This window comes from Marmota monax, unplaced genomic scaffold, assembly GCF_021218885.2.
Source record: "Marmota monax isolate L192 unplaced genomic scaffold, Marmota_monax_Labrador192_F-V1.1 WCK01_AAM20220418_F8-fsc00243, whole genome shotgun sequence".
NCBI classification, from domain to species: domain Eukaryota; kingdom Metazoa; phylum Chordata; class Mammalia; order Rodentia; family Sciuridae; genus Marmota; species Marmota monax.
The window spans coordinates 1,667,073-1,693,588 of NW_026694604.1; the positions used below are offsets into that span (position 1 = coordinate 1,667,073).

General features: G+C 44.7%; 2 protein-coding genes and 4 non-coding genes across 10 annotated transcripts; 2 read left to right on the forward strand and 4 right to left on the reverse strand.

The window, feature by feature from the left end:
• Window positions 1-292: 292 nt before the first annotated feature.
• Aurkb (aurora kinase B) lies at window positions 293-6,292 on the forward strand. Of its 5 annotated transcripts, none has more exons than XM_046422165.2 (9): window positions 293-388; window positions 676-768; window positions 2,742-2,905; window positions 3,011-3,062; window positions 3,250-3,441; window positions 3,642-3,780; window positions 3,882-4,030; window positions 4,808-4,982; window positions 5,143-6,292. In XM_046422165.2, the coding sequence occupies exons 2-9, from the start codon at window positions 737-739 to the stop codon at window positions 5,314-5,316; spliced, it is 1,077 nt and encodes a 358-aa protein (XP_046278121.1). In that variant the 5' UTR covers window positions 293-388; window positions 676-736; the 3' UTR covers window positions 5,317-6,292. The 5 variants fall into 5 exon arrangements, with proteins under 5 accessions (XP_046278121.1, XP_046278123.1, XP_046278126.1 ...); XM_046422167.2 differs by having other exon boundaries at window positions 2,803-2,905; XM_046422168.2 differs by having other exon boundaries at window positions 325-388; window positions 700-768; window positions 2,803-2,905.
• A 12,493-nt stretch (window positions 6,293-18,785) lies between these two features.
• On the forward strand, window positions 18,786-20,655 carry Borcs6 (BLOC-1 related complex subunit 6). The gene has a single exon (XM_046422172.2). The coding sequence runs from the start codon at window positions 18,867-18,869 to the stop codon at window positions 19,941-19,943; it is 1,077 nt and encodes a 358-aa protein (XP_046278128.1). The 5' UTR covers window positions 18,786-18,866; the 3' UTR covers window positions 19,944-20,655.
• A 639-nt stretch (window positions 20,656-21,294) lies between these two features.
• Window positions 21,295-21,368, reverse strand: Trnai-aau (transfer RNA isoleucine (anticodon AAU)). The gene has a single exon. It is a non-coding gene; the product is annotated as a tRNA-Ile (tRNA).
• A 373-nt stretch (window positions 21,369-21,741) lies between these two features.
• Trnat-agu (transfer RNA threonine (anticodon AGU)) lies at window positions 21,742-21,815 on the reverse strand. Its single transcript has one exon. It is a non-coding gene; the product is annotated as a tRNA-Thr (tRNA).
• A 231-nt stretch (window positions 21,816-22,046) lies between these two features.
• On the reverse strand, window positions 22,047-22,128 carry Trnas-gcu (transfer RNA serine (anticodon GCU)). The gene has a single exon. It is a non-coding gene; the product is annotated as a tRNA-Ser (tRNA).
• Window positions 22,129-22,543: 415 nt separating this feature from the next.
• Trnaw-cca (transfer RNA tryptophan (anticodon CCA)) lies at window positions 22,544-22,615 on the reverse strand. The gene has a single exon. It is a non-coding gene; the product is annotated as a tRNA-Trp (tRNA).
• Between the last annotated feature and the right edge of the window lie 3,901 nt (window positions 22,616-26,516).

The window sequence follows — 26,516 nt, forward strand, 5'->3', positions numbered from 1 at the left end:
GAATACACGATGATTTTTATTATTAAGGGCAGCATTTCAAACTATTGGGAATAGGGTAGTTTGTTTTAACCAATGGCGTTGGCATAATTGGCTCTCTCCATCTGATAGAAAACAAAGACTCTAGTTCCTACAGAAAGGTAAATCCCGGTCGTATTTAAAATTTTTAAAATGAAAGAAAACGTCTGGGGAGACGTCTCGGGAAACTTTGCTAAACTCGAACCCAGCGCGCGGTAGCTCGCTCATTGGCTGCTCACGCCTACGTCACAGGACGGACGTAGCCAATGGGGCCGGGGCGGGAGATTTGAAAGTGCCTCGGCAAAGCTGCGACCAGGCAGATTCAGTCGTTTTTTGCGGACGACGGGGACAGTAGCTGTGCCACGGGCTCCGGGTGAGCTGCTTTCCTTTCGCGGGCCCTGAGCTGGGAGAGGGCAGGTGATGAGGCAGATCAGGCGGTCCGTTGGTGGGCCCGCGCGCACTCGGCCAGGCTGCTGAGCGTTCAAGGATAGAGAGAGGGTCCGGAAAGTGGGTGGGACAGCGAGCAGGGCGCGGGCGCTGAGAGCGGAGCCCAGAAGCCTAAAGGCAGACCTCCCTTCCTCCAGCCCAGGCTAGCATTTCCGGTTAGATCGGTCCGACCTCTCTCTTTTCCTCTCTCACTCTTTTCTCTGCTTTTCACAGCTCTGTTTTCCCTTCTCCACCCAGCTCTCCTCCTACTTTCTAAGGATGGCCCAGAAGGAGAATGCCTACCCCTGGCCTTACGGCCGGCAGACGGTAAGGCCCTTTCCACCTTTCCGGCCACTTCCCCACCCCCCATTCACACTCCGGGCTAGGAGAGTTCCTACTTGGAGAGTTCGAGTCCTGCAGAGGACGATCCTCTAAGCCCTTTTCTTCCCTGTTGCGCTCCTACCTATGAGCCCCAAGAGTTTGCTGCATGCAGGAACTGATCTGGTCATTTGCCAGCCAAATGTTGTCAACTTCAATAGTGACTCTCTCACCCCTTGAGGATTTTTGTAGAGCTGAGCCTACTTGTCACAGGAAAATTATATCTGGGCCTGAACAGGCAAGGTTTGGTCTGCGGGCCATGATTCCCCGTCATCATCCTGAAAAAATAAACTGGGCAGAGAATTGATTCTGGAAGAACATAGATAAAGTTATTGTTTAAAATGTCCAGTCTAAAAATAATCCTTTGGAATTTATTTTCAATGGTTGTGATTGAACCCATGCCTCAGTGTATGCTAGGAAAGCACTCTATCACTGAACTACTTCCCCAGCCCTTGAATTTGCTTTAATGATAGGTATGAAGTAAGGATCCAAATAGATTTATTTTTCAGTTATCCAAACATCTTTCATTGAAGAGTCTACCCTCTGATTTTATTTTTTGTTTGTTTGTTTTTGATACCAAAAATGAAACATAAGAGGACTTTATACCACTGAGCTACTTCCCCAGCCCTTTTTATTTTTTGTTATATATGACAGCAGAATGCATTTCAGTTTGTAGTACACAATTTTTCATGTCTCTGGTTGTACGCAAAGTAGAATCACACCATTTGTGTCTTCATACATGTACTTAGGGTAATTCCCCCCTGCCCCTTTAATTTTGAGACAAACAGAGTCTCACTAACTTGCTGAGTCTGGCCTTGAACTTGTGATCCTACAGGTATAGCCTTCTAAGTCACTGGGATTAGAGGTGTGCATACAACCAAATCTTGCTTACCCTTTGATTTGAAATGTCATATAATATTTCCACGTAGATGTGAAAATAGTCTATTTCTGGACTATATTGTGTATAGTACAGATTGACAAATAACCAAGCTGATAGTTGATAACCAACTATCAGCTTGGTTATTTGTCAATCTATACTAATATCACTGGGAACAGACTTTTAGGGTCACTGGAGACTTTCTTCTCTTGGCTGAAGAAGGAAAGAGTCCTGCACAGGCTTTGCTCCCTGGTGTTGGAACTTGGCATCCTAGAGAGTCCATGTGTTCCCTTGCCACCTGCTTATTCCCTCATGGGATACAAAGTAAGGCTCACAAGAGTGGAGTCTGAAAGAGAAACCATTGTCACTTTTGCCTTAGTCATTCCCAAAAGAAAGTGTGTCTCTGACAAGTTAAAAGTGAAGAAGTGGTCCAAGGCCATTGGAATAGACCATGGTGTCTCTAAAGCCTATTGTAGAGAATTACATACTGATGTTTGCTGCAACATTCAAGTCTTCAAGGACCTTATTCAAGCCTTAATGGTCTGAGCTTTTTAAAGGACTTTGAGAAAGCCTCTGTGTTAAATTCATTGAATTGTGGATGTTCATTGACCCCGCCCTCTGCTGTCCCATGGGATTGGAGGCTGGGTGAATGAGTATGATGATACAGACAGGACTATACAGGTTGGACAGTTTTGTGCTTCAGAAAGTAATGTGGACCAAAACCAAAAAGGTGAAATGTTTGATGTTAATCTTAGATTGTTTATTAGTAACCCATTTTACTTATTTATTTATATTTATTTAATTAGTTAGTTTTCAATCAATATTTATATGTGGTGCTGAGAATCAAACCCAGTGCCTTACACATGCTAGGTAAGTGCTCTACCACTGTGCTATGAGTCTAGTGCCTTAGTAACCCATTTTAATGTGCAGCAATAAATAGAATCTTGAAACTACGGAGCCAGATTGTAGTTATCAGTGTTTTTCTTTGAACTAGGGGTGGAAGGGTGGGTGGCTGTTTAGCAAGTAGATGAAATGCTGCTTGCAGCACATTCCAGCCTGGTCTCCAGGACAAAGGCATCCTCAGAGCTACCCCTGCTCCTTCTCAGTCTCAATCGGGCCTGAACACCCTACCCCAGAGGGTCCTCCGGAAGGAGCCTGCCACCCCATCTGCACTTGTCCTCATGAGTCGCCCCAATGGCCTGCCCACAGGTAACTGGGAAAAGGGGAAGAAGATTGACCACAGGGGCTAGATCTGAGAGGGTTTAGGGGTGAGAATATGAAAAGAGGGCCTCAACTTACCTGCTCTCTCCTTAGCTGCCCATGGCCAGAAGGTGAGAGAAAATAGCATTGGCGTGCGCAACTCCAGGTAAGTTCTCAAGCCTGGGGGTGGAGGGTGGGATGAGATGGTGAAGAGGCAGGAAATGGGGGAAGTAAAACCTAAAGGCTGGGGGAGTAGTGATGAAGAGAATGGGGTTGAGGGAGGGAGGGAAAGCATACACCTTAGAGGGTAGACAAGTGAGCACTGAGCTGCCTGCCCCCCCACTTTCTCATAGACAGCCCCTCACAATCAACGACTTTGAGATTGGGCGTCCTCTGGGCAAAGGCAAATTTGGGAATGTGTACTTGGCTCGAGAGAAGAAAAGTCATTTCATTGTGGCACTCAAGGTCCTCTTCAAGTCCCAGATCGAGAAGGAAGGTGTGGAACACCAGCTGCGCAGGGAGATCGAAATCCAGGCCCATCTGCAGTATGTTCCCACCTAGGAACCTAACCCCATTTGTGCCCTTACCCCAGATTGCTGTCTCTTAGCTGTGACCAGTGAGCCCCCTTTAGTTCTCAGTGTGGGTCAGCTATCCCAGCTCCCCCTATCTACTCCTATCCCTGGTCCATGTGTGACCCTAGTTCAACCCATTGGGTCCTGTCTTCTTACCGGTTCTCTTCTCGCAGGCATCCCAACATCTTGCGGCTCTACAACTATTTTTATGATCGGAGGAGGATCTACTTGATTCTGGAGTATGCCCCCCGGGGAGAGCTCTACAAGGAGCTACAGAAGTGCCGCACTTTTGATGAGCAACGAACAGCCACGGTCGGGGCGGGTGGGCACCTGCGTCTCCAGCCAGGGGTTTGGAGGCTGGGGATATGTGGCTTATAGCTGGAGGCCTAACTGCCTGTTGTTGACCCTCTCAGATCATGGAGGAGTTGGCGGATGCTCTGATATACTGCCATGGGAAAAAGGTGATTCACAGAGATATAAAGCCAGAAAATCTGCTTTTAGGGCTCCAAGGTGAGCTGAAGATTGCGGACTTTGGCTGGTCGGTGCATGCTCCCTCTCTGAGGTATGATGGCTGGGGCAAGGGTTGGGGGAGCCCTGACATAAGGCTGCAGCATTCTACATAAAACCCCTTCAAATCTTATTACCCAGATGTTGGGATTTGTCCTCACATAACAGACTCAAACAGTTTGGTTGTCCCCATGACAAAGGTTTTCTACTTGATATATTGGGACCCTTTTGCCATATCACTGAGAAAATTCTCAAACATTTTTTAGGGCCTTACAAATGCTAGGCAAGCAACTTACTACTGAGCTACATTTCCAGTCCTTTTTATTTTTTATTTTGAGGTAGAATCTCACTCAGTTGCTCAGGACCTTGCTAAATTGTCAAGTCTGGCCTTGAATTTCCCATCCTCCTACCTTAGCCTCCTGAATCAGTGGGATTGCAGTCCTGCGCCACCATGCCTGACTATGCATTGTCATTGTTCCTGATTTCATGGTATTGCATAGTAGAGATGTAACCTCAGTTATTTAAGCAGAACATTCTTGGTGGGCATTAGAGATGTCTCCATTTTTTCTTTAATTTCAAGATGAGTATTGCTTTTATGTCAGATTATTTTATTAGGATACATCCCTCAGTGTGGCAATGAGGGGCAGTGGGTAGGCCAACCTCTGGTGCTTTGGTTTATTTCATCACCCAGCTCTACCCAGTGTTGCTGTCTGGTTTGGCTGGAACACTCTCCTGGTGCATCTGGGTGACAGTTGGTACCCAGCCATCAGGCAGCAGGGAGAGGAAAGTCTGTCTGACCTGAGACTCATGCCCGCTTTCTTCATCCCCCCAGGAGGAAGACAATGTGTGGTACCCTGGACTACCTGCCCCCAGAGATGATTGAGGGGCGCACACACAATGAGAAGGTAGATCTCTGGTGCATCGGGATACTCTGCTATGAGCTGCTGGTGGGGAACCCACCCTTCGAGAGTGCCTCACACAATGAGACCTATCGGAGGATCGTCAAGGTAAGAGGGCTGCCTGGGGCTCTGTCAGCTTCAGAGGCTGGGACTGACTGTAGACAGAATGGATGTACTCAGCCCTGCGCAAGTCTCTGAATAGAGTAGGTAATCAAGGAAAGTAACCATGGTGACAAATGCCATCTTTTTCCTTTCTCCACACTTGCAGGTGGACCTCAAGTTCCCTCCTTCTATGCCCGCAGGGGCCCAGGACCTCATCTGCAAGCTGCTCAAACATAACCCCTCTGAAAGGCTGCCCCTGGCCCAGGTCTCAGCTCACCCTTGGGTCCGGGCCCATTCACGGAGGGTGCTGCCTCCCTCTGCCCCTCGTTCTGTCCCCTGATCATCTCTGTCATTTACTTGGTTGTATCTGTTTGTATGTCTGTGTGTGTTCAGGGGGAGAAGGAGCCCTAGCCTGTACCCTTATCTGTCTTCTACCTCCTTTTTATTTAATAAAGGCTGGAGCTTTTTGTACTGATGAATGTAGAGGTTCTGGGTGGAGGCTTTGCTGTGGAGGAAGCTGTCCCTTAGGGCAAGGAGGGAGCACCTATCCTGGGTGGTAGGGAGTGACACTGCATCATTATCTCTGGTAACTTCCCACCCTCCCAGCTCCCAGCCACCCCCACACACCCACTTCTTGGCCCTACTTTGATTTGCAGAACATGGGGGTAATTAGGGGACCTTAGCTCCCCACTGCTACACTTGATCTCTACCTGCCTTTTCCTGACTTGTAGTGTTTTCCTCTCCTGGCTCATTCATTGCCAACTTAGGAGTGAACTGAGTATGTCTGTAACCTATTATTTGTCAGTTTTTGTTTGTTTTACTGTGCTGGCTATGTCTCTCATAGGAATGAATAGAAGCAATATATGTTTTTTTGTTTGTTGACAGTGCTGGGGATGAAAACCAGGGACTTGAGCCTGGTAGGAAAGTCCTCTACCACTGAGCTAGTCCTTGCCATAGGGTTTTGTTTGTTTTTTTGTTTTGTTTTTTTGAGACAAGGTCTGGCTCTGCTGTCCAAGCTGGCCTTAAACTCCTGGGCTCAGGCAATCCTTCTGCTCCAGCCTCCTAAGTAGCTGGGACTTATAGGGCTTAACTCTGCCCAGTTATTTTTTTAGGTTTTTAATAGACAATCCTTCATCAGGAAGGAAGGTCTAGTCTACTCTAGTTCACTAGTGATCTTTTCTTTAAAGCAGATTTTCTGTATCATGAGTCAGAGTTGATTTTTTCCCTCTTTTTATTGATGCATTATAATTATACATAACAGAGGGATTTGTTATAATATATAAATATGTACACACAATAAAACAGTATAATTTTAATCAGTTTTATTCCCCAATATCTCCTCTTTCCCACCTCTCCCTCCCCCTGATCCCCTTATTCTATTCTCCTGATCTCCCTTCCATTTTTTTAAAAAATTTGTTCTAATTAGTTCTATATGACAGTAGAATGCATTTTGACACATTGTACACAAATGGAGCACGTCTTCTCATTCCTCGGGCTATACAGGGTGCAAGTCACACCAGTAGTGTAATACATGTATACAGGGTATAATGTCTGTCTTATTCTGCTTATTCTGGAAATTAAAAAAAAGATTTTATTCTTTCATCCCACTACCACCATCCATGTGTACATTTTCTGTCACAACAGCCTTCTGATGTAGTTACATCATAATTTTGGTTAGATTTATTTATTTGACAATAGTTACTGAGTACATTCTATGTTCTAGGCACTATTCTAGAGGCTGAGAGTGAAGCAATGGATAAAAGAAGAAATTGGGGACAGAGCTCAGTGGTAGAGTGCTGGTCTAGCATGCTCCAGACCCTGGGTTCAATCCTCAGCAATGCAAAAACCAATAATAATCCTTTGCTCACAAAGCTTACATATTTAAAGGGCAAATGCCCAGTGTTTATATCATCACTAAGAAGTTAACAGGCTGACACAAGCAGCATTATATTGTTGACCATCCCTGAAAGTCAGTTATCTGGTTATCATTTGGTCAGTAAATATATTACTAATCTATCTACAAACTCTCCCCCAGTCTAAGCACCCAAAGCTATACATATTCATCAAAATATTCCCTAGTGGCGGGCACCTGTAATCCCAGGAGCTTGGGAGCCTGAGGCAGGAGGATCGCCAGTTCAAAGCCAGCCTCAGCAATTTAACAAGGCCCTCAGCAACTCAGTGAGAACCTCCCTGTCTCTAAATTAAATACAAAATAGGGCTGGGGGTCTGGCTCAATGGTCAAGTGCTCCTGGGTTCAACTCCTGGTACCCCAAAAAAGCAAAATATTTCACTGTACCACACAGGCCTAAAATATAGTGTATTTTGTTATTATTCAGTTCTCAATATTCTTTGCTGACTATTTGACTATTGCCAGTTCCACTGATTCCGGAATGTTTGAAAGGTGTTTTTTTTTTTTTTTTTTTTTTTTTTAATTTTTTTATGTTAATGGAACTTTATTTTATCCATTTATTTATATGTGGTGCTGAGAATGGAACCCAGTGCCTCACACTTGCTAGGCAAGTGCTCTACCATTGAGCCACAACCCCAGCCCTTGAAAGGTGTTTTAAATATTCCAGACACAGGAGACTAACCCAACCCCCACCCCCAACCCACCCTGCTTTGTGCTCTATTCCCATTTTCCTTTACCCTCTCTACCAAGTCCCTTTAGCAGATGCCCTGTTCTTGCCACTCCTCGTCTCCATGTACCCTGGGACCTCCTTCTCCAAAGCTTGGATGTCAGCCCAGGATTGTCTCATTATTTTTTTTTTAATTTATATAAATTAAACAAGTGGATTCTCTTATGGGTGCTATGAATAAGATAAAATTCCACTTTCCAAATATCCTAATATCAGAAACATAATATCAATTGGTTTGGCAACATCTTTCTAGCCCTCTTTCTTTGTATTTATATTCATATCTATATACTTCCAGAAGACAGCATATTTTTAAAGGTTTTATTCATTTTATCATATCACCCAAAAATATTCATACAGAGATGACTGCAAATTAAAGACAGCATATTTTTAGCACATGGGGACTTCTTTTATGTAAATTGCATTGCACTGTATGTAATTTTTGTCACTTGCTTTTTGCCAATTTTATCTTAGAAGGTTTTGACAGTTTGGGTACATGTACTTTTTTTTTTTTTAACATTTACTTTTTAGTTTTCAGGGGACACAACATCTTTCTTTGTATGTGGTGCTGAGGATCGAACCCCGGGCCGCACGCATGCCAGGCAAGCGTGCTACACCGCTTGAGCCACCTCCCCAGCCCTATCTTTTGTTTTTAAAAATTTCTACACTACAGTACTTAATGTGGATATTCCTAGGTTTTTAAGTTGTAAACTTGGACTCCCTCCCCAAATTCCCAAGGCCTGGGGAACCTACGGTCACTCTATCAATGAACTGACTACATCCCTAATCCTTTTATAAATTTTGAGACAGACTATCTCTAAATTGCCCTGGCTGGCTTTGGTGGTCCTCCCACCTCAGGCTCCCAAATAGCTAGGATTACAAATAAGCACCACCTCACCCAAGCTATTCTAGGTTTTCTTTTTTTAAAGAAGCTACTCTATTGATGACATGTAGATTTCTTTCTTGCTTTTTTTTGTGTGTATGTGGGCGGGTGGTACTGAACTCAGTGGCACTTGACCACTGAGCCACATCCCCAGCCCTATTTTGTATTTTATTTAAAGACAGGGTTTCACTGAGTTGCTTAGTGCACTTTTGCTGAGGCTGGCTTTGAACTCAGGATCTTCCTGCCTCAGCCTCCTGAGCTGCTAGAATTACAGGTCTGCATCATCATGCCTAGCTATATAGATTATTTTCAAAGCTTTGCCCTCTGGCCAATGTCTGTTGCTTGCACCTATCTATGTAAGGACTTCTTTAGGGCACAACTAGAGAAAGGCATGACAATTCTAGGTTGTAGGCTACCCGCAGAGCTAAGTGCTCAGTAGATATTGCCAAATTGCCATCTAAAGTGGGACAGCTTGCACTCCCATCAGCAGTAATGAAGGGTACCCATTTTCCTACACCCGTAGCACTAATACTCCTACAAACTTCCCCATTTTTGGAGGGTGGCTTTTCACTCCTCAGGATCCCATAGCTCCCCGCAGGCCCCGTTCTTATGAGTACCCTTTACACTTCAGAAACAGCAGGAACAGGCAGGGTTTTTTCCTATTCTAATCACCAGCTCTCAAGAGTGTTATTGCCTCCTAATTCTCACCTTTGTCAGGAAACCCCTACAGGTGTGCTCTGAACCCAGACCTCACTATTTGATAGTTTCATTCCAAGCAATTGTCCCCTTTCTCTTTTCAACCATTAATCAATATTTCTTTCTTTCTTTCTTTCTTTCTTTCTTTTTCTGGATGATTCTTATCACCATATAAAGATCTGGTATCAAAAGAATAGGGACAGGGGATGTAGCTCAGTGGTAGGAGCACTTACCTAGTTAGCATGTGTGAAACCCAGGGTTCAACTCCCACCAGAGCAGGAAAAAGTTTGTTTGACCTTCACATCCTCCAATATCTTTGAATTTCTGGGCTCTGCTCACAGCATAATGGTCTACACTGACTTCTTTACCACTCATTCACCATGGCCTATGTCCATCCCCTTATTCCCAAACCTCTACCCATCAGTAACCAAAATTGCTCCAGCCAAATCTGATGGGCCCTTTCAGACTCTATCTCCCAGTCATATTCAACATGAATGACATTCTCTTCTAGAAATACCCCGTTCCTCACCTTCTGCTTCCAGGGTATTGCTCTAAATCCCTTGAGCTGGGTCCTCTTCTGAGCCCTGATGGTCCACTGGGTTGTCTTTTGTTCCCCAGCTATACTTATTAATCTCATTTCATGGCATGGCTTTCAGTACAACTTCCACATTTTTATATCTCACCTTGACCTCCCTACCGTGCTGGATATTGACATTTTGGCATCTCCACTTAATGTGTCTAATGGGCTTCACAAAGTTGGAATGTTTGTGGGGTTGGGGTTGTAGCTCAGTGGTAGAGTGCTTGCCTAGCACATGTGAGGCACTGGGTTCAATCCTCAGCACCACATACAAATAAATAGATAAAATAAAGGCATTGTGTCCATCTACAACTAAAAAAAAAAAAAGTTGGCGTGTATAAAATAGTACTCTTGACAGTTGCTGTGGTACACAAAAATCCCAGCAACTCAGGAGGCTGAGACAAGAGGATCACAAGTTGGATCAAAAAAAAGTGGGGGTTGGGCATGGTGGCTCATGCCTGTCATCCCAGGGGGTCTGGAGGCTGAGGCAAGAGGATCAGGAGTTCAAAGCCAGCCTCTGCAAAAGCGAGGCATTAAACAACTCAGTGAGACCCTGTCTCTAAATGAAATACAAAATAGGGCTGGGGATGTGGCTAATTGGTCGAGGATGTGGCTCAGTGATAAAAACACCTCTGGGTTAAATCCCGAGTACCAAAATAAATAAAATAGTAGTTTTGATTCATTATTCCCTCCCTCCAAAATATCACATCTTTCCCCTTGTAGTCAATAACACCATTACTCATCCAGTTGCTCAGATCAAAAACCTCAGATTCATCCCTAGTTTCTCTTTTTCTTTTCGAGGTGCTGGGGATCAAATCCACAGCCTCATATATGAAAGTCAAATGCTGTATACTACTGAGCCATATTCCCCAGTGCCATCTTGTTTCCCTTTTGTGTTTCCCTACTCCACCTTCCAAATCTTTCCACTGCTAGTCAAATCCACCAAGTCTTGGCTCTACTTTCTTTGGATCAAACCCAGGGGCACTCTACCACTGAGCTACATCCCCAGCTCTTTTTATTTTTATTTTGAGACAGGGTCTCACTAAGTTGCTGGGTGCCTTGCTAACATGCTGAGGCTAGTCTCAAACTTTCCCTCCTCCTGCCTCAGCCTTCCAAGTTGCTGGGTTTACAGGCATGGGCCACCATTCCCACCTTTTTATTCTTTGAGATGGTCTCACACTGTCACCTAGGCTGGCCTTGAACTAGTGATTCCCTGGCCTCAGCTTTCCCAAGTACCCGGGAAAACAGGTATGTGCCACATCACCCGCTCCAGCCCCACTTTAATTATGCACAAACCCCATCGTTCTCATGCTGGTTCAAGGCACTGTCCCTTCTCTCTTGAGGATGGCAACAATCTCATAACTGTTCTCCCTCCTTCTGTTCCTGTCACTTCAAGTTTGTTAAATGCAAAGTCCAAGTCAGAGCATGCCATTCCCCTGATTAGAATCCTCCTTGGGGACTGGGGATATAGCTGAGTGGTAGTGCACCTGCTTAGCATGCACAAGGCCCAGCATCCCTCCAGCATCCTCCCCACTCCTCTCCAAATAAATAAATAAATAAATAAATAAGCTCTCCTTTGGTTTTTCAGTGTACTTAGAATAAAACTCACACTCCACATAGTTGGCAAGGTCTCCTATGAGGGGTTTTCAACCCTGGCTGCACATTAAGCACTCCCAGACCTCACCCAAAGAAATTCAGATTTAATTGTCTGGGTTGAGGCTGGGGCACCCACATATTTTAAACCTTCTCACGTGATTTCAAGTAAGCCCTTCTTCTATAATACACCTACCTGGCCCTTCTCTACCATTCCAAGCTGGCTTTGAACTACCCTTCTTTTTCTAACTGCTGAAACCCTGGCCTCCTTCCTGCTTCATGAACATACCCAATTAATTTTCACTCAGGGTTTTTCTACACATTCTTCCCACTATCTAGAACACTGCTTTCTGTCTTAGAATAATGAGAAGAATGGATGATCTGAGCCAAGACCTTTATCAGAGATCTGTGCTTGTTTCCTTGGAGACTTTCCTAAGAGCCTTCACCTCCTCACCCACAAGAATTCCAAGTATCTAGAGCAGGAGCCACCCACTAGTGTGATGCAGAAACATGAAATAATTCCACAGCCCACAAACTCCCTTGCATTCCACCCCACATCCCACTCAACTACATTCCAACTCAACCAACACAATAGAGTTTGTTGGGGTGAGGGGAAAAAACTGTCCTCATTGACATTTTTTCTGAGAAAGGATATCAGAATGCTGAGTCCAGCTGACTGGGGCATTCATTTATTCACCTTGGTTCAATCCCTGTGGGATTGAACCCAGGGCCTCACACATGCTGGGCAAGTACTCTACCACTGAATGTTACCATAGCTCCTTTTTAAATTTTTCATTTTGAGGCAGGGTCTGGCTAAATTGCCCAGGCTAGTCTGCAACTTTCGAACCTCCTGCCTTAGCCTCCAGATCCTCTGAGATTACAGATGTGCATAATCACACCTGGCTTTGTTACAGTCTTTTAAGAAAGAGATCTGACAATGTCTAGTGAAATGTAAAACATAATACTCTCTGACCTGCAATCCTACTTGTAGAATTTATCCTGAAAAAATAAAAGCACAAATTCATAAATATAAATGACTTTATTTGTTGTAATTTTGTTGGCAGTAATGAAGACTGGAAACCACCTGATTGTCTATGAAGGGAGGATAGTTGAACAAACTGGGAAATAACATCCTATGAAATATTAATTTGAGGTCAGCCTGAGCAATTTAGCAAGATAGTCTCTCAAAAAATTTAAAAATTAAATTTTTAATTAAATTTAATTGTTCTTAATCCAGATCTCTATCTACTGACTTGAAGGTTATATCCATGATGTATTTGGCAAGAAATGCTGGTTGTAGAGAGCACTATTTTTATTTTTTTATTTATTGGTACTAGGGATTTAACCCAGAGCTGCTTTACCACTGAGCTATATCCCCAGTCCTTTTATTTTATTTTATTTATTTTGAGACAGGTTCTCACTAAGTTGCTAAGGATCTCACTAATTTGCTGAGGCTGGCCTTGAACTTGGTCCACAATGTGGACCTGAGCTATGTGAACTTGCAATCCTCCTGTCTCAGCCTCAGGTACTTGGATTACAGTAGTGAGCCTCTGTACCCAGCTACAATACCATTTTTAGAACAAACAAGGGAATTTTATATTTGTGTGAAATGGGAGGGGGTGTCCATGGAAGAATATACACCAGGCTGTTAACTCACTCAGGCACAGACAGGCAGTAGTTCACCCATCCACAGTTATTCTCTGCTTCTTTTGGTCTGGTGTCCACCTCTCCTCCCATCCTGGCAGCTGAGCTCAGTGACTTATTTTTGTGTATTTTATTTAGAGACAGGGTCTTAGTGAGTTTGTTTAGTGCCTTCCTTTTTGCAGAATCTGGCTTTGAATTCTCGATTCTCCTGTGTTAGCCTTTTGAGCCGCTGGGATTACAGGCTGTCAAAGTGTGGCAGTTCTTGGCCTTCACCTGTTGCCTGGTGATGATGAACAGTGCCAGGAGTAGACCATCTTCCCAGCCCCTGTTGTCACCTCTGTTAACAAACCTAACACCATTAAGGAAGCTTGGGTTTTTGGACCCAGAGTTGTAGAAATGAGCACCAGACCCTGAAAGAATTTAAGTATAGGCTAGGATTTATTAGGGACTTTTGGTTGAGTCAGAAGGGAGTGAGCACACAAGGGACAGGAATCCCAGGCTGACTCAAGCAAAGTACATCTGTGGGGTAGACAGGGACTCTGGCTTTTGATGTATTCCATATAGATGGGTCCTTAGTTGAGCCTACACTCTTCATCCTTCTTTATGGGTCCCATGTCACATTACCATTTTTAAATCTCCACTTTAGGAGTATACTAATAAAGGTAACTGTGGGTTACTTTAGTAGCTATTCTATGCATGAATTTGTTTCTCACCTCATTGTCTTTATCATCTGAGAAATTCTGATATTATTTTCTACTTTGTCTGGATTTAGCTGATATTTCTGATGTTCAAATAAGCTCAGAAGGCTGAGCTGACTCTCTCAAACTCTCATGCCCTGTCGTGTTATCCTTCAAGATGAGTTTACTGGGTCGAACCCAAGGTTGCTTAATCACTGAGCCACATCCCCAGCCTTTCTTTCTTTTCTTTCTTCTTCTTTTTTTAATCAAACAACAACTCTTTTAAAAAATATTTTATTTCTATGTAGTGCTGAGGATCGAACCCAGTATCTCATGCATGCTAGGTGAGCACTCTATCACTGAGTCACAACCCCAGCCCAATTTTTTTTTTTTTTTTGGTGCTGGAGATTGAACCCAGGGCCTTGTGCTACATGCAAGGCAAGCACTCTACCAACTGAGCTATGTCCCCAGCCCCCTTCCTTTTTTTTTTTTAAGACAGGGTCTCATTGAGTCTGTGTCAGCCTCCCAAGATGCTGGGATTACAGGCAAGTGCCACCACACCTGACTTATTTTTTACTTTGAGACAGTGTCTAAGTTGCTTAGGGCTTCACTAGTTGGCTGGCCTCAAACTAGTGATCTTTCTGATTCAACCTCCTGAACCACTGGGATTACAGGAACATGCCACTACATCCAGCTTGATTCTTTTTTTAGTAGTTTTTTTTATAATTATTTTTTTGTATATCTCAACTGATTATGTAAAAGAACAAATCTAATAGAAGAGCTGTTCTGATTTTACAGATTGTTTTTTAATGGTATGGCATGAAACAAAATTGGGTGGTCATAAATTGACTGATGCACCTACTGACCTCTACTACCCCTGCTAAATTGTTCAGGCTGGCCTCAAATTTATGATCCCCCTGCCTCAGCTTCCCAAGTAATTGGGATTACAAGGATGAGCCACCTCACCTGGTGTGACTACAGTTTTAAATAGGTGGCCAGAGGAGGCCTCATTGAAAAGTTACATCTGAAAAAGGGCCTAAAGGATCTGGGCACAGGGCACAGGCCTGTTATCCCAGCAGCTCCGTAGGCTGAAGCAGGAGGATCGTGAGTTCAAAGCCACACTCAGCAATGGCCAGGCACTAAGCAACTCAGTGAGACTCTGTCTCTAAATAAAATACAAAATAGGGCTGGGGATGTGGCTCAGTGGCCGAGTGCCCCTGAGTTCAACCCCCAGAATGGAAAAAAAGAGGAAGGAAGACTACCCAGGTTGAAAATTATTCTCGGCATTAAAATAAATAAATAAGGCAAAGCCCCATAACAAATAAGATAATTAGGGGCTGGGGATGTGGCTCAAGCGGTAGCGCGCTCTCCTGGCATGCGTGCGGCCCGGGTTCGATCCTCAGCACTACAAACAAAACAAAGATGTTGTGTCCGCCGAAAACTAAAAAATAAATATTAAAAATTCTCTCCCTCTCTCACTCTATCTTTAAAAAAAAAAATAAGATAATTACACACAAAAGGACAAGTGTACAAAAGAGAAAGGGGCAGCCATGTCACTTGATGTACAAGTCTAAGAACTCCCAAAACAAAACAAAACGGAAGGTTAAAGCTGGTGTAATCCTTGCAGTGGAAAGACAGAGGAAGAACACCAAATGTTTGTATGTCTCCAGAGCAGAACAGAAAGGAATAGATGAGACCACAGACCTCACAGGCCATGGTGAGGACTTGGATTTTAATTAAGGAAACAGAGGCATTTTAAGGTTGTGAGCAGAGGACTGATATTATTATTATTATTAATTTTAATTTTGTTGTTGGGAATCAAGCCCAGGGCCTCATGAGTACCAGGCAAGTACTTTACCCCTGAACCATATTCCAAGTCTACATTATTTATAGTTTAAAAGATCTATAATTTATAGTTTAAAAGATCTCTCTGGCACTCTATTGAGAATAGACTGTAGAGAGGTGAGGGTAAAAGAGACCACTGGCAAAGCTACTTCAATAATCTAGGCAAGAAATGAGGTGGAGCAGGAGGAGTAGGAGCAGCAAATGAGAAGGAAACAGTGTCTATGTATTTTAGAGCAGAACCAAGCATTGGACATGAATTGTGATGAAAAGAGAAGAACCAAGAGCAACCCCAAGGCTTTTGAAAGATGGAGTTGCCATTTACTGCAAAAAGAAATCATTGTATGGCCAGGTGTGGTGGCATAGGCCTGTAATTCCAGAAACTCAGGCTGAGATAGGAGGATCATGAGTTCAAAGCCAGCCTCAGCAAAGGTGAGGCAATAAGCAACTCAGTGAGACCTGTCCCTAATATAAAATACAAAATAGGGCTGGGGATGTGGCTCAGTAGTTAAGTGCCCTGATTTCAATCCTCAGTACCAAAAAAAAAAAAGAAAGAAAGAAAGAAAGAAAAATAAAAAAGAAAGAAAGAAATCCTTAGGAAGGAATGAGGATTTGGTGGGACGGAGGTGGTGAAGGAACCAGATCATAGGAAGGATAAAGGTGGGGCTGGTCTCAGGCAGGCACAGGAATTCAAGTGCTTCCAAGATACATGCCTCTCCATCTTTTGTCTCTGGCTCTGGTTGTCACTTATCAGCCTCATTCTTTCCTGCAGTCTTCTCTTTCAGAGCTTCTACCTGGCGTGGAAGAGGTCCTGGGTTCTATCCCTTAGTGTAGAGGTGCAGGGGAGCACTGGGGAGGACTTTTATTGGTCATGCCTATGTTCTGTTCCCTTCTCTAAGACAATTTGCAGGTAGAAGTATTAAGTACTCTGATAAGCTTTGGGTCATGTGCCTATCCCTGGGCACAATAAAGGAGGCTGTCACCTCATTAATCCTCATGGAGTGAGGAATTAAAAAGTACACTTACACATTGGTTAACTGAGCACTTACCCACTAAAACCTTCAAGATGCATCTAAAACATGTTCACTTGCACAATTGTACTGTATCACACTAGGCTGAGCCATCATTACCTTATATTTGTAACCTTCTTTTCACTACCCTACCTGTCCCCGTTAGTCCCCCTGTAAACATTTCCTGCAACAGCCAATAATTCCCAAAAATGAATCCATCACATCATTCTCTTTCTGTGCTCAGCATCTCATTGTCAAGGGAGGTACTACTATCTTCTAAGGAATATACACCTATCCCAAATATATATATATAGCCTTTTTAAGACAAGAGGGAGGGTTTTTAATCAAGCAGCAGGTAAATAGAAGACAAAGACAACTGGTGTTTGTGAGTTCTTCAGGCCTAGTGAAACAGTGAGCTACTCTCATCAGAGTTGGCTGCCTAAGATGCTGGCGAGACCTGAGGGTGGGTACTGGGAAGTTCTGGCACTTGCACTTCTGAATGCAGGTGTGGCACTGCCTCAGTCTATCTCTGTGTCCATGATCAGATGACATCTTTGTACTTGGATCCAGAACTCATTTTTATGATGGCAAGCTTTGGCATGGTTTACAATTCCTTGGATTGTGTAAAGAGAAATGAACCACAACATAGGCTTGTAAGATACAGCCTCTTATAGGAAGACCTCAAGAAAACAATGAAAGGTGGGCTATAGGGGTAGGAAGAATAGTAGAATGAACTGGACATTATGACTCTATGTGCATTTATGACTAAATGACCAGTGTGATTTTACATCATGTACAACCAGAAGAATGAGAAGTTATACTCCATTTATGTATGACTTGTCAAAGTGCATTCTACTGTCATGTTATCTAATTAGAACAAATAAAGAAAACAATGAAAGGAATACAAGAACAGAATAAAGAAATTCAGGGGACTGCAAACTGCAAAGGGCAATGTTGGTGCTGGCAAAAAGCAGAAGTAAAGATTCTATAGTGACATTATCTGAGGAGATTGTGTGAAATTTTCACAAAAGGATTAGTAAACCATAAAAAAATATTTTTTTGAAAAAAGGAACATTCATATCCATTATCAGCTAAGGAGTGTTAGTGAGATGTTTTTAATAAACACCAATGTCTCAGGGTCTTGGTTATATTTTCCAATGTCTGCTGTACCATTGCACTTGAAAGAAATCTCATTTCCTAACAGGAACTACAGGGCCCCTCCCTGCATGAGGTAGCCTCTGCCTGTTTCTTCAGTTTGTGGTCCTAAATTCTCCCCCTTGATCTTTTTTTTTTTTCCCAACTGCTTCCTGCCCACCCCATCCCCAGTTCCTTGAATATGTCAATCTTTTTTTTTTTTTTTTTTTTTCCCTGAGATTTAGCACAACTCTTCCTTTTGCCGGGAAGGTGGCTAGCTCTTTGCGTTTCTTTTCAAATGTCTTCTCATCAAAGAGGTCTTGCTTAACTCCTTATCTAAACTAGTGCCTGTCCAGTCATCACAACCCTACCCTTTATATCCTCAAAAAGTAACTAGGGAGGGGTTTGGATGTGTATGTGTAGCTCAGTGACAGAACATGCTTATCATGCACAAGGCTCTGGATTTGATCTCCACACCAACAAAGCAAAATAAGTGCTTATCAGAATTTGTGATATTCTCGTTTGAATTTTACCTTGGGACAAAATCACACATCATCGTCCAGTGAGAGAGACAGAAAACACAGGAATGCTAAAAGTACGGGAAAGCCCAAGGGCCCCTGAATCGCTGTCCACAATGAGTTGCTCTGGGCAGTTCATCAGCTAGGTCTGTCAACCCAGGACAATAGAACCAATTATTCATACTCTGCTGAGAAGTCTGGTTGTATTTTTCTTGGTCAGGTGGGTACGATTCAATCCCTAGGATCCAAGCAGGATATACTATTTCCATTCCAAGGGTCTCGGGGAACCCCGAGTCTGGTCCTTACTTGGTGGGTTTGCTAAGCAATAATTATAAACGGGACAATTATGGGCGGAAAGAGAGCTGCACTCCTTCAGGGCTCCGGTATTTCGGAACCTTAATCTTGAAGACCTGCCCCTTCAACTTTCTGAAAGGGCGGGGCAACGAGAGCAGCTGTCACCTCCTTCCCTACACCCGGCTGGCTCTCGTGTGTGTTCAGATGTTCAATAACAGCTCTTCTTCCGGGACTTCCTGGTCACCACAACCAATCAAAGTGTTCTTCCTGTCCAACCATTGTCAGTTTGGGGCCAATCGGCGCGGTTCTACCAACGCCCCTTAAAGGCGCCGCGGCTGCCTCCTGAGCCCCGGCGGACCAATTCCTCGGTTCCGGCCCCCACCCGCAGTATGGAGTCGTCTCGGGGGCGGCCCGGGTCGGAGGCGGACCTTCTAGCTCTAGCGGAACAGCAGGCCGCGATTTTCTGCGGTGGGTCGGGTGGAACGCCCTCTAAGCCACCCTCAGGCCTGAGGGTGTCTGGGGAGGAAGAGGCCAAGAACGTTGGGGGCGCGAGCTGCCAACCCAGGTCGTCCCTGAAGACTTCGAGCATCAGCATAGTCCGCCGGCTGGAACCGGAGGCTTGGAAAAACGAGCCCGGCCCCCGAGCGACGCGGTCTGGGAGCCGGAGCCGCCGCGGGGAGCCAGGTCCCGAGTACGACCCGAACCTGTCCTCCCGACACAAGGATCCTAAGCCGTCCGAGGACAAGCCTGCATCCGAGAGGATCGACCGTCGAGGGAGCCCGGGAGGCGTCGAAATGAATGTGGAACAGCCGCAGCAGGAAGAGGAAGACATTGACGAGGAGGCGGCAGCGGCCGGCAGGGCTAGCCGCTCGTTCTCCAGTCGCCTTCAGGACAGCCGCAGTCTGGACGGGCTCAGTGGGGCGTGCGGAGGCGCGGGGTCGGCAGGGGGTGCGGAGTCCGGCGCGGGCGGCGGACGCCGTGCCACTATTTCCAGTCCCCTGGAGCTCGAGGGCACTGTGAGCCGCCACGGAGACCTCACTCACTTCGTCGCCAACAACCTGCAACTCAAGATCCGTCTGAGCGGCGTCGCTCCTCCCCTTCCCCCTGCTTCAGTGCGTCCCTGCCTAGCACCGGCACCCACTCCTACCATCCCGCCCATCGACCCTGACGTGCTGCGGGATCTGGAACGGCTGAGTCGCGATCTGGGCAGCCGGGTGGACCGCCTGCTTCGCGGGCTGGGTGGTGCGGTGCAGGAGCTGACAGCGCTAAGCGTGGGCTGCATTCAGACCTACCGCGATGCGGTGGACTCCTTAGGCGAAGCCGTGGACATGAGTATTAAGGGCATGTATACCCTGCTGGCGCGTTGCGAGGAGCTGGAGAGGGCTCTGCAGCCGGTTCAGGGGCTGGCGCGCCAAGTCCGAGACATCCGACGCACTCTGGAGGTGTTGGAGGCCCTGTGCAAGTGACCTGGAGAGATGAAGAGGCGGGGCCTAGCCCTGGCAGGGCCCAGCTGGATCCTAAGGACTTTTCCAGGAGCCTTGGTGGGAACTGCCCGCTGTGGGAAGATCTGGGTGTTGGAGGTTCTTCCAAATGCGTTTAGCTGGCCCGTGCCCTCTCGAAGGGTCTTAGGGAGGTGTATATGGGGGAAGTTCTCCTGGTGGGATGGGATGTTGCCTTGCTTCTATTCAGTTGGCCATCTGTAGCTACCCTGTTCTTTCCAACTCTCCTCCCTAGCTAGAACACCAAGCCTGGGAACCCAGAGTCTTAGTCTCGGTTTGAGAGTGGGAACATGATTCCCATACAAGATCACAAAAAGGGAACAGAGGAGACCCAGCCCCATTGTGGCCATTCTGACTCTGGTGGCCACATCTCAGGTTTCAGGGGCTTTGGGAGCTTGAGTGGCCCCTGGCCACACACCATGCAGGCAAGAATGGATACCTGCAGATGTTTAACCAGCTGCTTCTGCCCTTTGGTTCCCTACAAAACCACTTCCCCAGCCAGAACTGGGGTGGTGTGAAGAGGAATACATTGCATGGTGGAGGGTGAAGTGGGAGGTGTCTCACTGCTCTCAGGGTTCAGGTTCAATTGTTGCTGGTATTGAAGTCCACCTGTTGTGGAATGTTCTGATCCGTTTTGGCTTTCTGAGTTTTTGTGGAATTAAAGTGCTGCTGCTGCTAAGGCTGAGGCTGCATCTCTGTGGGGTGGCAGGATTCCATTATCCAAAGGAATGGGAATATGAGGGTCTTGTTCATGGAGCTACCCTTGGAGTGGGTGCTGAGAGTGGGGTGTGGGTCCCAGATTGGATGGGAAAGGATATGGGGGTTCCTGCTGTAGGCAACAGATCTGCGGGGAAATGTGAAACAGATAATCACACACAGTGGGCCAGAGAATGCAAGCAAGATTCTCTTGAAGAGGGGAAGCAATTATCTTCTTAGGTCTTAATGGACAGGCAGGGGCTGGCTGCTGGACATCTTGCCTGTGGAGTAACATGGGGAATACTTGACAGCTCTATTCCTGACCATTTGCCATACTCGTGTCCAAATGTAATTATTTGAGACAATTTTGTCCCAATTCTTGGCAGTCTTCTGTTTACAGAACACAAACTAAGGTCGCCGTACACATTATAGGGATGAAATTTAGGTATCACAGAAAGAATTCTCTTTCTCTGTATGTTCAAATTATCCACAATGAACTAAAGTAGAGTAGGTTTTGGGTATGAAGTAGTCCCAGGTCCACGATATCGCTATACTTGTTTACCGTTTCCCTATTAGAAAATATTAAGCACAGTGATTTCTTCCTGGCAAAAATTTGCCATCCTGGCCCGTACGGGGATCGAACCCGCGACCTTGGCGTTATTAGCACCACGCTCTAACCAACTGAGCTAACCGGCCACTTGGCAAACAGGTTAGAAAGTGAAGTTACATGAAGAGTTATTACTGATCATTTGTTCTAGGATACTCTTTCAGGGTGCAACTGCTTTAGAAAACAAAAAAGTTAACCAGCTGAGCACTTATGCAAGTTAACAGCCAAACTGCAATACTGACAAACACAGGTGATACGACTTCTGAAGCACCGGCTTCAGGATCAGGCATAAATGTGATGGGTACGAGGAGGAGCTCCAAAATAGGATTTACCTGGTAGCGCCTAGAAGATTCCGCGAAGGGGCCCAATGAACGTAGAGGAAATGAATACGGAGAGCTGGTCCATAAGGGGTTGTAACTCTTGCAAGGTCTGATATTTGTTTTAAAATACAAGAATGTATGGAGGCACCGCTGGGATTCGAACCCAGGATCTCCTGTTTACTAGACAGGCGCTTTAACCAACTAAGCCACGGCGCCGGCCGGAGGTATGCATAGGCTTACTTTCCTGGCCAGGTCAGTTCTGTACCGGATAAATATAAGGGTTTAATAATTTTTACAGCGCAGGAAATAGTAGTACAGAAGATTCTCTGGGGAGAGAAAGAATGCAGGGGTGGTGCTGAAACATTGAATCTAGGCCGATGAAAGGAGGTAAGAGAAATTCTTACCTACAGATTACAAAATTGAACGCAAACCTTGATGATCGTGAACCGACGAGGATGGGATTCGAACCCACGCGTGCAGAGCACAATGGATTAGCAGTCCATCGCCTTAACCACTCGGCCACCTCGTCTGTATAGAAAGTCACTGCCTTCTTCTCTCTGGGAACTGAATTCTTTCCTGTTCTTACTCCTGCAGCTGGATTATGGTTGTGTTGCAAAGAGAACACATTTACAGGAATCCTGCCCACCCCACCAACAGATTTCACAAAGACCCAGCCATACCCTCAGGTACGCGAGTGCTCACCTCTCTTCCTTCTAGGCTGAGTAGTCGAGAGCTGAATCTGTCTTCGGGAGCCCCCCTGTCACAGAATTTTCTGGATCGACTGCAAAAAAAATCCCAGCGAAATCACAAGGGTCCTCGGACGGGTTGGCCACGGAATTTCTCACCAGAAGCCTTCCCCTTCCTGCTCCTTTAAGAGATGTTTTTTCTCCGAGTACTGTAATTGGATCAAAATCGAAAGCAGGATTAAACTTTAGAAAAGCAACTGACCCCGACGTGATTTGAACACGCAACCTTCTGATCTGGAGTCAGACGCGCTACCGTTGCGCCACGAGGCCGGTCGCTCACAACGCTGGACAGGTCCCTTCATGACCATTGTACAGCTGGGCAGCCAGCAAATGGAGATTGATACACTGGAGTCGAAAAGCTTTACTGTGTTTCTGAAAACCTTTAGACTGGAACAAAGCTTCTTGAGCAGAACCTCGCCGGCAGCACCCAACAGAGCAATAGACTCGGCCTCATGACCGAGTCCGAGGTGAAGGTCTCCGAGCTCATCAAATGGGATATCAGAGCTCACAGTCCAACGGGGACGGAACTAAGTAGAACAATAAAGGAACCAGATGGAGCCGTGCCAGAAAAGGTGGGCGATCAACTCCTTCAACAAGACTCAGATACCCCATTAACAGTGTTTGGAGGCTTCCAAAATACCGAGCCCAGTCCACGGGTTCAGAGATTTTAACTTAACTCATCCAGAAAAGAACCATGGTATTTAATACTTTTGCAAAAATTGGTGCTCAAAATGTTTGAGGCATAGTTTATAATAAGAAGATCTTAAGTGTATATTTTGATAAGTGTAGACACATAAATTCACCCATGCAACTCGCAATCCTTTTAAAATTGAGGGCATTTCCATCAGTCCAGAAGGTTATCCCATAAACGTTTCTTCTCAGTGGATCCACAACCCTCCTTCCCAGGGAACCACTGTTCCGGTTTCCATCACCATAAACATCAGTATTTTTTAAAGCTCCCCAAGTGAGACAGGGCTGAGAACTTCTAAAGAGGGATACCCCAAACTGGAAGAGACCCCATTTGCTTCCTGAAGGAGGAGTTCAACAGGCCAAATGGGGAAGGAGGTCATACAGTATCTCACCTCTGCCCTTCTGACCCTCATTCCTGCACAGCAGCTCTCTAAAAAATTATCAAGGACACAGAGGTGTCAAAGCCCACAGATGCTTCCCCCGCCTGGACTTACCTGATTTCCAACAACTTCTCTAAGAGCACACTTCTTTGATTGTCTTGGCACTGGGCTGTTGGTCTTGACCTCCCCAACCAGTCTCTCTTTTTCTGTTCTTAAGTCCTTGTTTTTGTCAGGGTTTAGTCTTCTGTCCTCATGCTACAAATGTTCCCTGGCTTTTGCTGTCACCTCTATGTTCAGGGCTCTTGAATCCCACCCCCACCTCTGGATCCAAATGCCTAGTGCCTACTGGATACCTCCAGTTGATTGTGTCATCTCCCCTTCTCAGTCCTTCTGCACTTCCTCTGAGTGGCCAATATGAGGCAGAAAAACTCATCTTTGACTCTTCCTTCTCCCACATATCCCATTTCTAGTCACTAAATCCTGCCATTTCCTTAGTAATTATCTTGTCAGGCCCCATTTCCCATTCTCATTGTCCCCTTGGCCAGTCTTGCTGGCTTATAGTTACACACTCCTCTCTGACCACTTTGCCTCCAGAATAGTCAAAGATTATCATCTTTTAAAAATGCAAACATGGGGGTTGGGGTTGTAGCTTAGTGGTAAAGGGCTTGCCTGGCCCGTGTGTGGCACTGGATTCCAGCCTTAGCACCGCATAAAAATAAGTAAAATAAAGGCATTTTGTCCCATCTACAACTTTATTTATTTATTTATTTATTTTTTTAATGCAAACATTCTTCTGTCTCTCATTGGCTTAAAATCAGTCTCAGCTGGGGAGGTGGCACATGCTTGTAATCCCAACAATTTGGGAGGCTACAGGAGGGATGATTGCAAGTTCAAAAACAGCCTGAGCAATTTAGGAACGCCCTAAGCAATTTAGTGAGACCCTATCTAAAAATAAAAAAGGGCTGTAATTGTGGCTCAGTGGTTAAGTCTTCCTGGGTTCAATCCCAGGTACAAAAAAAAAAAAAAATCAGAGTCTCATCCCCTTTGGGATTAAATCTTACTTTCTTGTGTGGACCCACAGAGTCAAACAACAGAGTGCTACTGTTTGGGCTCTGGAACCTGGATGCCAGGGCTTATACACAGGCTTTACTACTTGTAGCTGTGTAGTTTGTGCTGCTTTTTTAGCCTCCCTGAGTCTATCTAGAAAGTGGTAAGATTCAAATATATTGCTACTAATCTATTTGCTACTCAGTATTCAGATCCTGGCTGGTAATAATCCTTCAATTATTATTGTTAGTAGTAGTAGTAATATCTAATCTTTGCTTGATTTTTCAGCCACACATCCCTCACCTCCAATATTACAACTATACTGAATCTTTTTTTTTTTTAACATGTGGAACCCCAGTGCATCACACATGCAAGGCAGGCGCTCTACCACTGAGGTACAGCCCCAGCCCAAGCAATTAATTTTTGTAGGTTGGTCTTACATCCGCTGACTTTTGTATTCATTTATTTATTCCAGGAGCTTTTTGATAGGTTCTTTTGAATTTTTCACATGGACAATAAAAGTAATCCATAAAAGTTAAAAGTGGGGCTGGAGTTTTAGCTCAGTGGTAGAGCACGTGCCCAGCACATGTGAGACACTAGGCTCCATCCTAGCAACACATAAAAACAAATAAATTGGGCTGGGGTTATGGCTCAGTGGTAGTGCAGTCCTCTGGCATATGTAAGCCCTGGGTTTGATCCTGATCCTCAGCACCACATAAAAATAAATAAATAAAATAAAGGTATTGTGGCCAACTATAACTAAAAAATAAAATAAAATAAAAAGTAACACAGAACCACTGAATCCAATGATATAAAAAGGTTTGTGGGTTAACTATCAGAAGAATTATTTAAAGCAGTTGTTTTGATTGTTCATCCCTGTTAAAATAGACTTTAAGGATAAGACAAATCAAAAAATAATAACAGCTTTGTGGCACACTCCTGTAATCCCAGTAACCTGGGAGGCTGAGGCAGAGCATCAAGGTTCAAAGATAGCCTCAGCAACAGTGAGGATCTAAGCAATTCAGTGAGACCCTGTCTCTAAATAAAATACAAAATAGGGCTGGGATGTGGCTCAGTGGTTGAGTGCCCCTAAATTCAATCCCTAGTGAAAAAAAAAAAAAAAGAATTGTAAGTATGAACTCAAGATGTATTTTCTCTCTAAAAAAGATAAAAAAGTATTTCTTAATGTTGTTTAAAAAAAGGACCTAGAGACAATCATCAATCCAGCAGCAAAGAGCACCCCTACTGCTCAAATGCTATTTCCTGTCCCTGAAATGAATCATTCCAGATGTGGGAAAGGTAAAGGGGAGAGAAGCAGGCTATGGATATGGGCTATGGAGATGGGAAGGAGAGAGCAATGACGGACATGATTACCCTATATACACGTATGACTACACGGATGTCTTGTCATATCAGATAGCAAGGAAACTATTGAACATGGTAATGTCATGACAATAATTCAGGGACCTGCAATAGAGGACATTTTCAAGAAACTAAAAAAGCAAAACAAAAAAGGCAAACAACTCAGTTTAAAAATGGTCAGAGAGGTGGGGGGGTGGAATTGGGGTTGGGGTTGTGGCTAAATAGTAGAGCACTTTAGCGCTCACCCAGGCACATAAAAATAAAGGTATTGTGTACAACTACAACTAAAAAATAAATAATTTTTAAAAAATGGTCAGAGGACTTGAATACACATTCCTCTAAAACCAACAACAACAAAAACCCCACAAATGGCCAATAAGCACATGCAAAGATGCTCAACATCATCAATCACTAGTGAAATGAAAATTAAAACCACACAGTACAATATAACCAGGACCTGGTGGTTTAGGCCTTTAATCCCAGCTACTTGGGAGGCTGAGGCAGGAGATAGAAAGTTCAAGGTCAGCTTCAGCAATTTATCCAGACCCTGTCTCAAAATAAAAAAACTAAGAACCTCTGGAGGTAGACTCAGTGATACAGCATCCCTGGGCTCAATTCCCAGTACAGTAAAAACAAAACAAAACAAAACAAAAAAAAAAAAAAAAAAAACAATGTGCTGGATTACAGATGGT

What these genes read in the sequence shown, in the direction of transcription:
- Borcs6 (XM_046422172.2), top strand. Translation starts at nt 18,867, where the DNA reads ATGGAGTCGTCTCGGGGGCGGCCCGGGTCGGAGGCGGACCTTCTAGCT.
- Aurkb (XM_046422165.2), top strand. Translation starts at nt 737, where the DNA reads ATGCCTACCCCTGGCCTTACGGCCGGCAGACG. An exon ending in ATGAGCAACGAACAGCCACG is followed by an intron (nt 3,781 to 3,881) that starts GTCGGGGCGGGT and finishes TGACCCTCTCAG; the next exon opens with ATCATGGAGGAGTTGGCGGA. An exon ending in CCTATCGGAGGATCGTCAAG is followed by an intron (nt 4,983 to 5,142) that starts GTAAGAGGGCTG and finishes CCACACTTGCAG; the next exon opens with GTGGACCTCAAGTTCCCTCC.